General features: G+C 40.4%; 1 protein-coding gene across 2 annotated transcripts in view; it reads right to left on the reverse strand.

The window, feature by feature from the left end:
* Positions 1–17,134, reverse strand: part of COL12A1 (collagen type XII alpha 1 chain) — a 110,921-nt gene that overhangs the window by 39,634 nt on the left and 54,153 nt on the right. For both annotated transcript variants that reach the window (XM_057738447.1, XM_057738448.1), the window contains exons 27-40: positions 16,653–16,778; positions 13,990–14,129; positions 13,606–13,738; positions 13,478–13,504; positions 13,006–13,148; positions 10,528–10,657; positions 9,956–10,095; positions 9,402–9,531; positions 8,039–8,181; positions 6,817–6,946; positions 6,043–6,185; positions 4,274–4,403; positions 2,438–2,557; positions 1,174–1,320 (exon numbers count right to left, since the gene is read on the reverse strand). In XM_057738447.1, coding sequence (XP_057594430.1) covers positions 1,174–1,320; positions 2,438–2,557; positions 4,274–4,403; positions 6,043–6,185; positions 6,817–6,946; positions 8,039–8,181; positions 9,402–9,531; positions 9,956–10,095; positions 10,528–10,657; positions 13,006–13,148; positions 13,478–13,504; positions 13,606–13,738; positions 13,990–14,129; positions 16,653–16,778 — 1,782 coding nt within the window. The remainder of the gene's footprint in view (positions 1–1,173; positions 1,321–2,437; positions 2,558–4,273; positions 4,404–6,042; positions 6,186–6,816; positions 6,947–8,038; positions 8,182–9,401; positions 9,532–9,955; positions 10,096–10,527; positions 10,658–13,005; positions 13,149–13,477; positions 13,505–13,605; positions 13,739–13,989; positions 14,130–16,652; positions 16,779–17,134) is intronic.

Consider the following 17,134-nt stretch of genomic DNA (forward strand, 5'->3'; position numbering starts at 1 on the left):
CATAGTTTTAATCACAATGCAATGTTAAAACTTCCACTGTGGCTGAAAAAAAATGTCTAAAGTTTCACATTGTTTCCTTATAAGAAACATGCATGAAAAAAACAAACATGAAAACATGGTACTGTCAAAGCAGACCTCCCCTTCTATCACTGATTTTCAAGGGAAGGAAATTCCACATTCAGGCATACCTCTGTGATACTGCAGGTTCAGTTCCAGACCACCAGAAAAAGGCAGATATTGGTGCAATAGAGTGAGTGACACAAACATTTTAATTTCCCAGTGCATATAAAAGTTATATTTGCACTATACTGTAGTTTATAAAGTATGCAATAGAATCATGTCTAAAAAAAGTTCATACCTTCATTAAAAATACTTTATTGCTAAAATATGTTAACCATCATCTGAGCCTTTAATGAATTGCAATTTTTTGCAATAACAACATCAAAGATTACTGATCTCAGATCATCATAACAAAAAATAATAATAATGAAAAAGTTTGAAATATTGCGAGCACTACCAAATGTGGCATGAGGTGAGCAAATGCTGATGGAAAAATGGCACCAGTAGACTTACTCCAAGCCAGGTTGCCACAAACCTTCAATTTATTTAAAAAAATAAAAATAAATAATGCAGCATCTGCCAAGTGCAGTAAAGCCAAGTGCAGTAAAACGAGATCTGCCTGGAGCCCCTCTCAACACAATGAATGTCAAAAACATCTCATGAAAACTAAGAAAAAATTCTTCTGAAAGGCTATCTGCTAAGCCCTTAAATAGTCATTAAAGCACTTGGTCACAATAAAATCTATCTGAAGGCCAAATCAGTAATCATGGCATTTATGCGAAAACTTTGAATTAGATTAATGCATTTAGGTAACATATGTTTAACATCAAATGTCAAGAAAAACCCCATAGCATCCCACATGGATGAAATCATAATATTTATAATTTTTATCTTTCAAAACTCAAAATATATTTTATATGAAATAAACATATCTCATCATCATACATTTTGTATATTTGATTATATGACAAGTATTTGTTTAGCCGGACACAAAAGAATTACCTACTCAGTGCTGAGGAAACATGCATATGTTAAGAAAGAAAATTAAAACAGACTGACCTGATGATTTATACTACACTTTTCCTTACAAGCACGAAAAGCTAAGTGACTCACATGTAGTGCCTTTGTCTGTCAGAGGGACACTGAGTCCAGAATCATACTGAGCATAAACATCCACATCATAGGTGGTGCTGGGGTTGAGATTGTGTAACGTGTATGATGTTACTTCTCCAACAAAGACTTCCATGGGCTCGTTGGAACCTTTAATAATGAAACACAATAACAATCAGAAATATGCATAGAAATACACCATCTATAGTCTCAAATTTTTCTGAAAATCGAATAACTTTACACTCAAATGATAGTACGAACACCATTAATTCCATAGCCCTTTTGCACTTGCTCCCTGTAACACATGCTGCATTATATGGTGAGTATAAAACTGTAAGCAGAGACTGAATCCTTTTCCTTGTTATTCTCGAAGCATAGCACAGTACTTAGCATGTGTACTAATGAATGTAGCACGTGTGTAATTAATGTTCCTTTAATGGATAAATCAACACACATAGGCCAACTACTCCAGACTCTCAAGCCTCTTCTCTAAGCCCCACTTTGCCAGCATAATGCTCTGTACATATTAGGTGTTCAATTCACATTTTTCTGTTGTAGAGATGACTTAACAACATCTATCTTCTACCCTGTTCCTTGCAGTGTGGTTACTGAAAGTCCTCCACCTTGAAATTCTCACTCCATTTCTTACACAGGTTCACATATCCTTACACTTGCCTTCTCTCTTTATTTTTTTTTCTAGTTCACATCCTTCCTGGCTGCATGGAAGATACCCCAGCAAATTTAGTACAAAGAGTATTTTTCTTCCATTGTGCTAAGCATATAGACAGAAGATGGAAACAGACAGTAAATAATTTAGTAGAGGGGATGTCCATTTAGGTGAAAGTGTCAACGGGAAGCTGAAAGCAGGCCTGCAATGAATAAACTGAAATGCACATGCCCCAAATGGAATAATACCTTGACCTAACGGGAAAAACACAGAAGTTTACACGAATTAAGTACGCATTATTTCACAATCATAATAACATATAGATTGTCTGAACACAGCTTCAACTGGTGCAATTTTATAAACCAGATCAGGCGTTTTAGTCACGCAAATTAATGGGAGCTGAATCTAAACCCACAGTAACAATGATACTTGAGATCATTGGCTTAAATACTATTTCCAGAAACATTACCTCTGGTAGAGAGGACTTGATGTGATAACTGAAGTATCAGGAGAATCTAATCATGGGGGTGCAATGAAGAATACCCTCACACACAAATAACCCACCAATGCATTGCTAAGATGATCGAGATGCTTCCTTACCCACTGGCTTATACACAATTTTATATCCAAGAACAGGAGAGGGCGAAGGATCCCAGGATACCCTGAATCTCGTATACCATTCATCTGAGATGTGTATGTTCTGGGGAGGAAGTAATCCCACTGAAAACAAATATTGGCACACATTACTGACCTTTTATTGACAAACAAGGAGAGCATAGAACTTTATGAGTATTGACCATGAATACTGACAGTGCAGCCTCATGAGAGCAAATTAATACTATCCCATAATGCCCTGCTCCAGAAAACAATTAAAAGGCATTGAAATGTTCAACAGAAAGCTTAGCAGTTTTCCAAATTCAAACAGCAAATCAAATGGACTCAGGAACTGGTGATTTCTGTAACTGGATGCAGAATTATAGAAAGTAAAAGACATCTCATACAGTTTTTGGATGTTATAGATCACAGATTGTTAGAGCCAAAAAAGTTATTTAGAGACTATCTAGTTCAACCATCTTATCACACAAATAAGATATGATTTGCCCAAGACCACACAGCTAGCTAGCGACCAAAACGAGGTTATTCCCCAGCACCATTATAACCTCTACCAGCATAACTTAGAGTAAATCCTCACGCCTCCAGAGCACTACCCAACACTACCGCCTACTAGAGCAACGCCGAGAGGTAGCCTGTTAGTCAGCTGCCATTATTATTCACAGCATTACACAAATAATGACTTCAAAAACTTTTTTACAAGAGAACCAGAAGTGGCTTTGGCCCTTCCTAGAAAACTCAAGATCTAGTAGAGATTGTTTACATTCTGCGATTAAACACGAAATTCTGAAATATGGCATTTCCTTCTGAAAAATACCAAAATATATTCTGAAACCTAAGGGGAAAGTGAAAATGAGAAGCTGTTAAACTAAAATCATCTTGACTCGCTAGATGGAGTCTCTGTTGACTCAGTCCTATAGACAGCAGGTGTCAATAAATACACAAATTCCTGGTCTGCAGAGACTGAGCTTTTCTCTCGGGAGCTTTCAAATGTTACCTCTCCCAGATCCTGTAATGTTGTCAAGACTAAGTACAAAAGGAGTTTGGGCAACTAAGTGGAGCAAGGAACCTAAAATCACGTTACTTAAGTGGATTTTTGCTGAACGAAGTGGAAAACAGTCTTACCAACGTCTCCCGGTAACAGAACCTGGCAGAACCTGCCATCAGGCTCAGCCAGGGACTCTCAACTTTGGCTACGCACTAGAAATTCGGCAGGTCCGGGCCACAGCTAAGCTGGTTACATCAGTATCTCTGGGGGTGGCAGCCCGGTGTAAGCCTTTTTAAAGGTTCGCAGGTGATTCCAGCAACCAAATTAGAGAATTTTTGATCTAAACTGTAAGAAACTGCCACCTTTGCAGGCTAGAAAAAGGGCCTAAATTGTGGTAATTACTTGTAAATGACTTGATACAGTAGAAATAATATTTTTTAAAAAAGCCAAATTTGTAAAGATAGAAGATGACTGCTAATCATCTTGCTTTTTATGACAAGATTCTATGGTGATGGGGTGATGGGGTGTTTTTTGCTGACAGTTAATTGACTGAGTTAACAGCTACATCACACGAACTAAAACATTATTCAAGAGACTATGCAATGGTTTTCCAAAGAATAAAACTATCTCAAGCAAAGCAAAATATGCACACTTTTGTCTCATTTTCCTTCTTTTAGTGAACCTTTAAAAAGTTAAAAACACGTTCTGTTGTCATATCATTTTGACAAAATTCAGTATCTAATATAAATATTAATGCAGTATTAACGTAGTGATTGAGATGTATATACTCAAATAATTGTCAAATGTAAAGATTATAAAAGGTTTAAGACATTTACCAGTTCTTCCATTTCCTATCAAATGGGCACCATCTCCATCTTCATAAACAGCAACAACAGTAATTTTATATGGGGTATCAGATTGCAGGGGCTGTAGCATTACATTATTTCTTCTGCCTGGGACGGTGGTCTGCAGGGGAAGTTAAATTATGAAGTTATTATCAGCTAGAGGACTTCCAGATCAATACTGTTGTATGCATTCCCATAAACAGCAATGTTTTCTTCATGGTTTCTTCTTCTTGCACAACACTCAGGGCAAGGCAAACTGTCTACCACTGTGCAGCAAGGGGAATGGTTTTAGAGTCAGGCAGGTCTCAGCTCAAATCCCACATCAGCCACCTCCCAGTGTTGTGCCTAGCATCTCGGAAGGAAGGAAGCTGTGAGGATGAAAGGCAGCATCTTGTACAGCACCTCCACACACGTGACTGTGCACTGCCATGCTCCCCTCCTTCCCCACTCATTCGTGTGTGTCAGTTTCATGGTTCTCCTTCCACAAATATGCGTCCTGTGCCCACTGCAGGCCAGGTGTGGTACCTGTCACTGGGAACACACTGAGGAATAAAAGCAGACTCGGTTTCTGTCCTCAAGGATATCAGTTTTGCTGATATTAATTAGGTGAAAAAGATGAATTAGAGGAAATGGGAACATTCAACTGCCTCCATGAAGAGGAAATGAACCAGACAGATCTCTCAATCTCTCTCTACAAACAACAGGGATCACTTAAACCACGAATTCCAGCGTGGAGTCCCCTAATTCCAAATGGTGTATGGGGGGAAAATTACATTTTTAACGTTTTCAGAAGTGACAGGAAATTGTGTATTTGTCCATGGCAAGGCTGAATAAACACTAAGCAGGAGCTTCTCTGCTTTGGCAAAGTGTGGTAATACCGCTTATCTCATCTTGATCAGAAACTCTATATTGCAATTACATGTGTTTCTGATTAATAAAAATAGCGGCTTGAATTAAAGCTTAATATATCAAGTTCAAGTAGATAACATAGTTCATAACATGGGATGATGAAGGGAGAACCATCAAAGAGGATGTGTGTGGCAAAACGACTACAAATCACAGACCTCACGGCCTCACAATCAACATTCTGTTTAATGTTCTACTAACCTAGCACATCAAGTAATCACTAAACTTTAAAGAAAGTAGTGAGTTGTTCCACCCACAGTGGATGGATACATACTGCGGGCTATGAGGGAGCGAGAATAAACCTGAATCTGGTTCTAGAGTGACAAAATAAGACACTCAGAAAGTTTGAAGCTAATATGAGAGTATGTATACTCTAAAATCAAAGTGTACCCCAAAATGTTCAATTCAGAGAAAAGAGAGCTTGATTAGCATTGGAGTAGTGAAGGGAAACCTTATAGAGGAATTAGATTTAAATAAAGGTTAAGATTTAGAGAGTCACATCACTAGAACATTGCTAGGAAGCTCAGAATACTAGGTATCATGTTTCACCGATTCAGTTCCTATGGTATAATTAGATAGTTAGAAATAAGCATTTTTATGAGATAGTTTTTCAACCTGTCTTTAGAAAAGAAATGAGCCCAAAGACACTGATGGTCTGGGGTGTGGGAGGCTATGTCAGACATATGCAGGTGGTCCCAATAACACATCAGAGAAAGTCATATAAAATGTGACTGTCACACGAGGGTCAAGGATGCAGCTGTAATCACAGCACTTCCTAAAGAAGAAAGCTTACTTTCACCCTCCAACCAGGCAAGAGATTAAAAACGGCTCAAATGAATCAGTATCAGACTCACATATTCATCAATTGGGTCACCAACGGTGGGAGAATAAATGATCCTGTATTGCTGAACCGGCCCATCAGCGTGATCCCAGGCAACCGAGAGGCTGTTGGTCGTCTCCCCAAAGACTCTCAGATTTCTTGGTCCACTTCGTGGTACTAAATAAATAAATACAGAAGAGTTAGTTGCCTGTCTGTGACCATGGTGGACAGGGGGTGGAGGAAGGGGTATGAGAGCACTGTAGCCAGGGCAGTACCTGTCCCCGGGTACTTCACAACTCTCGGGGTGGCTTACTCCCTATGAAGAAATACACATCTACAGTTCTAATGTGAAAGCATAAAGAGTAGAAAGGGCTGTATTCAGAGCTACAGCTACACGCTGAACTTTCCGTGACAGAGAGCTAGGGTTAAACCTAAAAGTACAGACTGGGAGAGAAAGGGATCATTTTAACTACTATAACCACCTCCTGCTGAATGAAACAAAGAGGCCAAGCTCTCGCGCTCCCGAAGTGCCCAGTGGGTGAGAAGACCCATCGCAGGGCAGAAGAAGGGGAGAAATCCCTTCTTAACTCTGGTCGCAGATGAGAAAACGGCCAAAAGACATTCACTCAGCACGAAGCGCAGTCCTGGGCCCAAGGCTCCAGGCTGAACGTGAATGTGGGGAACGCAGCCCTCCCCTCACCTGTGCAAGGTGGGGGCAGCTCCCAGCGTCCCTCACTCACCACCCGTCCCCCAGGCCTCCCCTCCCGAGTCGCAAGGGAACCGGGTGGAGAAAGCATTTCCGCCTCACGTGTTCGGCCCTGGGCAGCACTGGGATTCCCCTCTGCATCCGAGTAGAGGGCAACGATGTTCAGAGAATAGGGTGTGTCCGGAATCAGCCGCTCCAAGTGTGCAGTGAGGGTATTTCCTGGCACCACAACCTGCAGGGGAGGACATGCCAGTTCTGCCTCACGACAACACAAATGCTTCCCGAGTCGTTTATTAGTCAGCATAATAACATTTACAATAAAAGCTGAGCCCAGCACAGCAGAAGCCAACTTCTGTGCTACCTCATGAGATCTGCCCGAGTCACACTGTTAGATGCAATTGATTCTCAGAAATTTCCTCTCCAAAAAAAGTCACTTCACGCTTGACCCTTAGTAACTTCACTTATCTCCCATTTACGTTCATTGGAAAGGTTCTCAAACACAACATCTGGAGCTCATGATGGTTACCCCAAAGCATCCTGAATGTTAGTTACACAAAAGAGAAGGGACCCCCCCCACACACACGGGTAGGGCAGAGATTGTCTATTAAAATTGAGAGCTACTCCAGGCAATGGATAAGGGCAGTGTTGCTTGAATATGTCCTACCACACACAGGGACATGCAAATCAGTATTCTTACAGAACACATCTATTGCTCCCCTTTGTTTATCATTGCTTATTTTTGTAAAGACTTGTAAATTATATTAGTCTATAAATTTACTTTCCTGTAGGTGTTCCGATTCTATCCCTAGTCAAATTAGTAATTTCTGATCTCTGCATTATTAATTTACTTAGAAAACTGCATAGCACTATGAATTGAAGATAGATTGGGCAATCTGTGAAAAGCCAATGAAGGCAAAGTCTAAGGTATTTTCATAACAAAGACGTGTATGTTACAACAAAAGCCCATACAGACAAAGTTTAGCAACAATTTTCATCTACTATTGGGCCTTTTAACTTATATAACTAATTTGCATTTTTCCAAAATTCATTTTTGCTAACTAACCCTATAGTTAATACACCTACTTTTATTCATCAAAAGCAATCATTTAAGGATTACCCATGGGCATGTCTGTGGCTTGCATCCGCACAGGCAACCAAGCAAGACACAAACTTGAGACTAAGCTCTGGGAAAGGAAGTTTCCAGGAGACCCAATGCCACACCAACAACTGACTTTTTGTCGGGGCCAGCAACTACAGCAGGAGGCGCAGTAAAATCTACAGCATTCTCTTGTCGAGCTCTAAGACGAACGACAGCATGACTTACAGATTCTGAGGGCCTCGTGCCAGCCAGGGGCGAATACACGATGCGGTACTGCTGCACCGGCCCAGGCGCCGAGTCCCAGCGCATGTCCAGGCTGTTTGGCGTCGGATTGTACACTTGGATGTTTCTTGCCAGCCCTCTCACCACTGAGGAAAGCAAAGCCAACACATATTTCTTACATCTGTTTATCCGTGTCAAGCTTTTGTTATTACTTCTCCAAAACTTCTACTCTGTAACAGGATAAAATACTGCCCTCTTTAAACTTCTAATTATCTACGCACAAAAGCAGATTAAAACTCTCCAAATCCAAATGTAGTCAAAATTAGCCAACTATGTCCTTGGTCTATATGGAAGCAAAATTGTTGCCAATAAAAACAAGCGAGTAAAAGTACAATAATAGCAGTGGGTCGGCAGCTAAAGAACAAGGGGCAAGGGACAAGAAACTGGAAAAGAAGCTTCAGTTTTCCAACACAGGTAATGGAGAAAAAGAGAATAGGATTTTACGGCTCTGCCTTCTAAGTGAAAACTGACAACGCAGAGGAAGCCACCTAATTCCATCAACTACCTTCACCCATTCATTCCTTCTCATTCAACAAATAGATACTGAATGTCTTCTATGATTAAAAGAAAAGGCAAAAGGAGAGAAAAGATACTCTCGGTTCTCAATTAACTGCCCCAATAGGCACTTAGAAAAAACATGCGAATTAAAGCCGTATATTAACCCCAAACTCTAGTTTAGCCAATAACATCACCTTTCCAGACCGCTAATCTTTTGCCAAAAGAAGTCATCTGTACTTGATCTCTCTTAGCCATCAGCAAGTGTATTTTTAAAGCCAAAGAAATATTTACAGGTATGCCCCAAAGCCTTTAAGCAATACTGAAAAGAATTGTAAAACCACTATAAGCTAGTTTCTCGAGATGTTAATGGCAAATGAAAGCACACAGATTTTCAACGCCTAAAAGGACTTCACCAGCAAACCAGAGAAATGTGCGATCAAGTAATGTGACGAACAGATTTCAACAACTGACACTATGATAGCCAATTACAAAATACTGCTTCACACAAATTTATAAAGCACAAGCAAAAGCTCATGAACTTTTGCCAGTGAAACAGAATACTGATGATTATATACATATTTATAAATCCTGAAATTATCATTTCAAAAGAAGAATGCCATTATAACTTTTTATTTCATACACTAAAATATTAACGATTGGTGGTGTTTGGACGGTAAACTATGGGTCATTTTTCTGTTTTTATTCTGTCATGAATTTTCCAAATTTTCTTTAATGGGCCTACATGGCCTTTACACTGAAAAGCAAAACGCAACATGAAAAAGCTATATTTTTCTGCCTTCTTACTTACATGTCCTTCCAGTATCTGATGTGCGTCCTCCATCACCTTCAGAATAAACGGGAACTACTGTAACGGTGTATGAGGTATCCGGCTGCAGATTCCTAATAATGGCATAATTGGTATTCCCAGGGATTGGTACCTAAAGATTTTAATAAAATGTAAAACATTTGATTTGAAAAACTTAGAAATAATACTTCGAATGATATACTACTCAAAATATTAACTCAAGACCAAGTCAAGAAGCCATCCTGTAACATTGGGATGTGATGTTGTGCCCCTGGACGAACTGTTATGAGAGTGTATGAAGACTTTGCTACACCCAGCCTAGGCTCCCTCTTAGAACTCCCTGGAGTGATTACTTCCCCCACCCGTATCCCCCCCCCAAAAAAACTCTCCCATCACCCAGGCACAAAGCACCAACCTACTACCCTCTGTCAAGCTCTACTAAATGAATACGAACTTCTTCAGCACTAAGGTAAACTGCTTAACTCTTTAGCTCCACTTTGCAATCATTCAGCTACAGTTGAAACAAACATGCATTTCTCCCTACAGGAAATAATTACCAGTTCCTCCGGACCGCCTGCTGTGGGTGTGTAGAAGAGCTTGTACTGGCGAGGACTGCCCTCTGCGTGGTCCCAGCGAACGTTCAAAGTGCTGGTGGAAGGGTCGTACACTCTGAGGTTCCTCACGGTATTCAGAGGTTCTGAAATGCACAAAAAGCACATCCCAGTGCAGTACTAACAACCCAGCACACATAAAACACAGGTTCATTGATGTCTCCCAGGAACTCTAGAACACAGCAGGCCCCCACAGTAGGCACCCCACAAATGCTTGTTCAAGTCTTGAATAAATTAAAGAATGTCTGTGATCATCAGATACATGTCTCATCTCTCCAGAGATATTTTGGCCCCTGAGTGGTTTTTGTTTGTTTTATCCTAGAAAGTAATACATGTCTTTCTCCCCGAACAGAGACAGCTAACTCCAAGTAAGGATATTAAAAACAATTAAGATCATTATTAATATGCATTTTATAAGATTAGCAAAGTGCGGTGTCACCCCAGGGTTTCCAGAGAAAGATGTGAGTCCATCCTCATGAAGGTTATTTTAAAAGCCACGGGACTCTGGGTTCACTTACTGGTCTTGCCCCTTCCCGTCATGCGACCGCCTTCACCATCCGGATACAGGGAGGACACAGTGATCGTGTAAGGGGTGTCGGGCTTCAGCTTCTGCAGGAGCACACTGTTCTGCCGTCCTCCGATCGTGGTCTGGAGTAAAACAGGGATAAGTGTCAGCCTTGCTCTCTCTATCTCACTAATCTGTTGCAAAAAGCTCCTTCCACAGGGAAGCTGTTTCAGATCTTTGCCAAGATCTGGAAACACGTCCCACAGCGAAAGTTGAAAATATATCTTAGGGCATAATTTTAAATGTAAAATATGCACCTTCAATCATAAAAAGGATCTTAAGCCTTAAACGGGTGACCTTAAAAAGATATTTCAACTTGCTAGCCGCCAGCACTGTGAAATTTCATCCAAAACACATTTCACAGATCTCTTCCCAAAAAAGGCATTAATCATAAGTGAGCTGCAAAGGAACTTTAAAGATAGCAAAGAATTGCACGATAGTAGAGGCTCCGCACCATTCAGTGTTATTCTTACCTTTTTACAGATGTTTTTTATTTGCTTTAGAAACACATTAAAATGATTCAGCAAAAGATCTAAAGCTTTTGGTTTTCCCCCTCAAAACCTGCCCCTCTGACAGCACGAGCTGAGTAAACTACGTGACAGGACCCTCTGCCAGGCCACTACTCAGGATTCCAAGCCTTGTGGTATGAAGCTTTTTCAATATCCTCTGATTACAGAGTTTGAAGGTTTTTATCCATTGCTTAAGGCTATCTAGTTATCTTGTTGAAAGGAAATGTGTATGATTTGTTAACAGTTTACTGAATTCAGTTGTTTATGCCATACTAATTAAAATCGCATGAAAATGGCATGCTGCCCATGAGTGCACATGTGGATGGCTGGTCCAGATGTTTCCCACTTAGCACCCATCCACTCAAGCAGTCTGGGTTTCAGAGAAACCTCAGGGAATCACCGTACTCCTCCTCAACGTGGGCAGATTGAACCAAAGTGGCTAATTTTAACAAATTTAGTATTTGAGGTTATGACAGCAAAGTATCAACGTATGTGATACTTAACAAATCTGAAAGCATCCACTTAGTAGAACTGGCCTCATGAGGAAGGAGAAGGGTGTGTGCCTACTTCTCCCATTCACCTCTCCAAAATATGCTAGCATCAGTGATTCAGTACTTTTATTATTTCATGGACTAGCTTTAAAATGCAAATACTCCTAAGAATAACAGACCTTAAGGGATTATCAGCTAGTACTGTACAGAGGATAAGTTTATGACGCTCCTTCCAATTATAAGAAACAGCTGAGAGACAGGAAAGACAGACTCAGGGCAGCAGTTGGATGGTCAGTATCACCAAGAACAGAAATGCTAAGGATGAGCTTTGCCTAAATCTGGCCCGGCACAAACCAAAGTTCTGTTTCTGCCATTAAAATATCAGTCCATCAAATGCATCTTATTTTATATAAAAGCCAGTTGATGACGGTACTTAGTTTATTATTGATAAACTATAAGAAATTCTTAATCCAAATGTATCACACTACCTAAGTCTAGTTCTATGGAAACCTCAACAGGGCAGTTCACAAGTAACACTGGTTCAGCTAAATTCACTTACTGTGCAGGTTCAATGACTTTTAACCACTGCCACCATCTACCCCTCCTGACACCTCTAAACTAGAAAGAGGTACGACCCATTTGCTGGCACTCGGAGAGTTAGACAATTAAAAGTTAATAATTCACTCTCTCTAAGACTGTGTGAGGAAACATTACAGCCCCCCAAAGACAACAAAATGCTAGACCTCACCAAAAGAGGTATTTGAAATAAATTGGAAAGCATCACCCTATCTGTGTTACAAATCACTCTGCTTCCTGACCCAGGGTAATGCATGCAGTTCTGGTCACACGTTTCATAAAACAAAGGTGGAGATGGTTCAAAGACAGACAACTAGAGTAAGCACGGTGAATGCACAAGAGCTCTGTTCAATACGGGAAGGCTGGGAAGATAAAGAAGATGAAGGCCGAGTTTATAGTCCCACAGTCCTTCTCAGGAACCTCCATTTAGGTAAATATAAAAGTGATAGTCTAAGTTAGGTTGAACAGGTTCCCAGGTCTGGAGACATCAGATCTAGAAGATACCTTATGACGTGCGAAAAACGGAAAAATTAGAATAATGGAAGTTTAGAAAACTCTCAACACTTGATCAAGTTAGAGGTATAAGAAATGAAAATACAAATAGACTTAAAAATCACGCTATCTTCATAGATAACCCAGCTCTAGTAGTTTTTAAGGAAAATGTGAATGCATCACGGCACATGGCTGATACTGTGAGGCTCCATCAGGGATGAAGCCAAATAATTCCATCCAATACAGTAAATCCTGCAACTCTCAAAACAGTAAGTGTGACTAACTAAACATTCGGAGTAAGAAGAGTCTGAGGAGGAAAGGGTAGAATTTATCCAAGTCGCGTTTTTTTCCCAAACGCATTACCGTTTGTTCATTGCCTTCCCCTGTTGAAGGCTGGTAGGTGATTCTGTATTTCTGCGCACGACCACTAGCAGGGTCCCACTTAACAGTCAAGCTGTTAGATGTTGCATTGTACACCTGAAGGTTTCGTGGGCCGCTTTTTGGAGCTGAAAAAAGATTGTTGAGAAAAAGAGTAAACAAACTGAAGAGCGCCTCCCCCACAAATATTCTTCCCAAAGAAATCAAGAGAGCTGTATACGTCTAGGCTTAAAGCTAACTTTGACCCCACGATAAATGATGGTCATTGAACCTCAAATGACTCCTTAACAAACAGCAGCAAAGAGCAAAGTTTTTCAAGATCTGTTTAAAAGAGGTCCCAATCAACACCTTACGATTTAAAAGCAGAAGGCCTGTTTGCAATGAATTTTGTGGTATTTTCATTCATGCATTCATTCATTATTTGGTCATCCATACAATCAGCAAATTACATTCTTACCTTGTGTTGTTAAGGGTATCAAACGCACTGGAAAAAAAACAGAATATAGGGAAATATTACTCATATAACCATAGTTCTATTGTGTTAATTTTAAGATAACGATGTCCTACTGAATGCTGAACACTTACATGTGCGCTCGCTGCCAATCAGGTCATCGCTTTCTGACTCATCAGGGTAAATGGCAGTAACAGAAACTTCATAGAGAGTGTCCTGGTTCAAGTTTTCAAACACCAAAGTATTCTCATCTCCATTTAGGATGGTCTTAGGGAAAGAGGAAAAAAACAACAAACCCACACCAGGTTAAGTCACCATGTACACCATGCACTCTGTGGCAGTTGGGTGACATCATTTAGCCAGATGTTCCTCCTGCTTTGAGGCATGCCATGAGTTCAAATGTCACTAGTAGGAAAGGATGCTTTTCAGGCAACAGAGGTAATACATATTTCAAACAAGAGTCCCTATAATGAAGTGGGATCTAAAAAAAGAGAGGAAAAAAAAAGAATTAATACTACCTCCATCTTATCTGCACTTCCAGAAGGTGCCCAGGTGATTCTGTAGAGAGACACATCAGAAGCTCCATGATCCCAAGTCCCTCTGAAACTCTCTGGTGTTACTTCAGTGATCTGTAGGTTTGTTGGGGCTGGCACGGTACCTGTCAAGAGAAAAGGCAGGACTATTTTTGGATGTGACCTACGAACTGAAGATAATAAAACTGCCTTGCTTTATTTTAATGGACCTGGGAAAACTGGCTGACAACACTGCTTATAACCAAGTATCTTACCAATTCAGTTCATTGGAAAAAAAATACGAGAGAGAGCCTCGAAAACTGCAAGCATTTTATGGATATAATAGACTACTTATAGTGTATTAAAATGGGGATTTTTTAAAGGTACCATTCAGTCGTACTATTCTAACACTGTGGTTCTTTATCGTTTTCTCCCTCACACTTTTTGAGAATCTAAGGACAAGCATGGACTCTTTTGCACAGCAATACAAAAGCACAGACTTTAGCCCACATTATCAGAGAGCACATGGACCTTCACGGTCCATGAAATCTTATTAGCTAAGTAATCCACATATAAGCTTTTCCTACAGATCACTAACCTTACACACAACGTGAAGCTGACTGAATCAACCCTGTTCAGAGACAGGACTAGCCCTGCAGTGCTGATGATGGCTGAAATTGCAGCTAAGAGCCCTTCCATTGACCAGGCACTCCAGCCAGTCTGCAGCACAAGCAATTTGGAACGTCTGCCACAAGTTCTGAGCTTTCATTGTCAATTCTCTATCTCCTGGTAACCAAAGCCAGCTGCACAAAAGCCAGAGCCATCACAAATTTGTTTCTAATAATTACAATGAAAAGGCCCATTGAGATAGAGACTGGTACCACTTTCACAAGCACGACTGCAAAACAAACCAACCATTAAGGGTGCACTTTGGATGTATCTAAAAGTTCTTAGGAAATCTTAAGGATGAAAAACAAGTATTAATTTAGTATATTAAAGTACCTGCTTTCACTAATCTTTCTTCCTGACTTTTTCTTCCCTTTACTATCCCTGTTATGTTGAAGAAAATCTGTGAGTCTGCTCATATGGACAAATTTTCATCCCTAGCCACTACCCTTGCCAGCTAAGAACTGACGCCAAGAAGGCAACTGAAGTTGCTAAGAGATTTCACACGGTAAGAAAACAGCAGAAGTGAATACTGTCTGAAGTTAAGGAGGAGGCTGTGCTATTTGACAAGATGCCTTGATCATGTATAGACAGCTGGGCACTGAAGGAGAAGCTTCTGAGCCTCTGGTGAGGGAGTTGCTGGACAGGAAGTAAAAGTTTCGGACTACAGCCCTGATCCCACCACCGGCTTCCTGGGCCAGGCTGGGCAAGCAATTCAAATTCTCGACACTCCCCGTGCTGTCCGCCATGGGAGCCGCCAGCCACGTGTAGCTACTGAGTACCTGAAATGTCACATCTGAATGGAGATGTGCTGTACATGTAAATTAAGACACATCAGACTGCAAAAAAAAATTACTACCAAAAAAATGTGAAATATCTCATAATTATTATACTCACAAATGCTGAAATGCTAATATTTTAGATACACTGGGTTGAATACACCACATTATTAAAATTTATTTTTCTCTTCACCTTTTCTAATGTGGCTAAATTTTGAGTTACCTATGTGGCTCCCATTATATTTCTTGGGTACCCTGCTGGCTCTAGACCTCAATTTCTTCACCACCATTTAATTAGGAAATGATGTGCTGAGCACTGAGCCAGAAACTGGAGCTTGACAAAGTTAGCAAAATAAGTATGTCTGTGCCTTCGTAAGAAATAAGCCAGGGGAAGTAGAATGGACAGGAAAAGTCCGACAGGCAATAATAACTGGGTTAAATACTATGGAAATAGCATGAGAGGGAGAGAAAGGGACATCCCTTGAGGTGGCCCAGAAGGCAGCAGGGAAGGCAAGGCAGGAGCACTGTATGTCCCCCACCTTCCCACTGTGGAGTCTCCTCTCCTTCCTCCAAGTGCCACTACCTCATCTTCCTTTCATGATCCCATGTATTGTTACTTTTTATATCCACAATGAAGTACTACTGAGAGCAAAGATGCTTATATTTTGTTAGCCCTGATAGCACTTTACATATAGTAAGATCTCAAAAAAATTTGATAACTAATGCATGCTTTTCAGAGAAAATGTCCAACATACATCAAGAATATGCTCTCTCCCCACCCCCTACACACACACACACACACACACACACACACCAGTTTAGTATCCGGAAGATGAATTAGTGACAGTGGCTGGCAGAATAATGGGAGAGAAATTATCATAAAAGGAATGGACACAAAGATAGAAGATGGGAAGAAAATAAGTGAAAAACAATCTATGAACCCAAGCATTATTAAATACTGGCAAAAATAACATTAAGAAACATACAGAGAACTATACTCAGTGTTTTGTAATAATCTATAAGGGAAAAGGATCTGAAAAGGAATATGTGTGTCTGTGTGTGTGTGTGTGTAACTGAATCACTTTGCTGTACACCTGAAACAAACACGACATTGTAAATCAACTATACTTCAATAAAAAGAAAATTTTAATAACCCAGTTAGTTCAGTGACACGTGCATGCAATGTTGTTTTCCAATGGTCAATAAAGCATAAGCACAACTCACGGGTAGTTTCTTGAGCAGTCACTGGGGGAGACTCCCCCTCGTCATATATCGCAGACACGCTGACTGTGTACGGGGTTTGTGAGAAGAGGTCTTTAAGAGGCGTGCTGGCCTGGGACCTGTCCACCTCTACCTACAACAGAGCAGTGGAACTATTTTTACAAAGTTTATTTTTGACATCTCTCTATTGCTGGCTGTATCTCTCAGCACAAGAGCATAAGAATTGTGGTACCAAAAAAAAAAAAAAAAACAGCAATGTTTTCCAATCTGCATAAGAGTCCAGGAACTAGAGATAGTTTAAATGTTTCCAGAGTGGAAAAAATGTATGTACTGGAGCTGTATCTGGCACTAGTGTTTGGTAATGATGACTGCCTAGGAATTCAAATAACCTAATCGTTCCCCACCTCCACCCCCTGTTTCCCTTTACATCGCTGCCTGATTTCTTGCAGAAAGATTCTCCTGTGCATTAGCTTTTTTTATGTGTG

This window comes from Hippopotamus amphibius, chromosome 6 (assembly GCF_030028045.1).
Source record: "Hippopotamus amphibius kiboko isolate mHipAmp2 chromosome 6, mHipAmp2.hap2, whole genome shotgun sequence".
Taxonomy (NCBI): Eukaryota; Metazoa; Chordata; class Mammalia; order Artiodactyla; family Hippopotamidae; genus Hippopotamus; species Hippopotamus amphibius.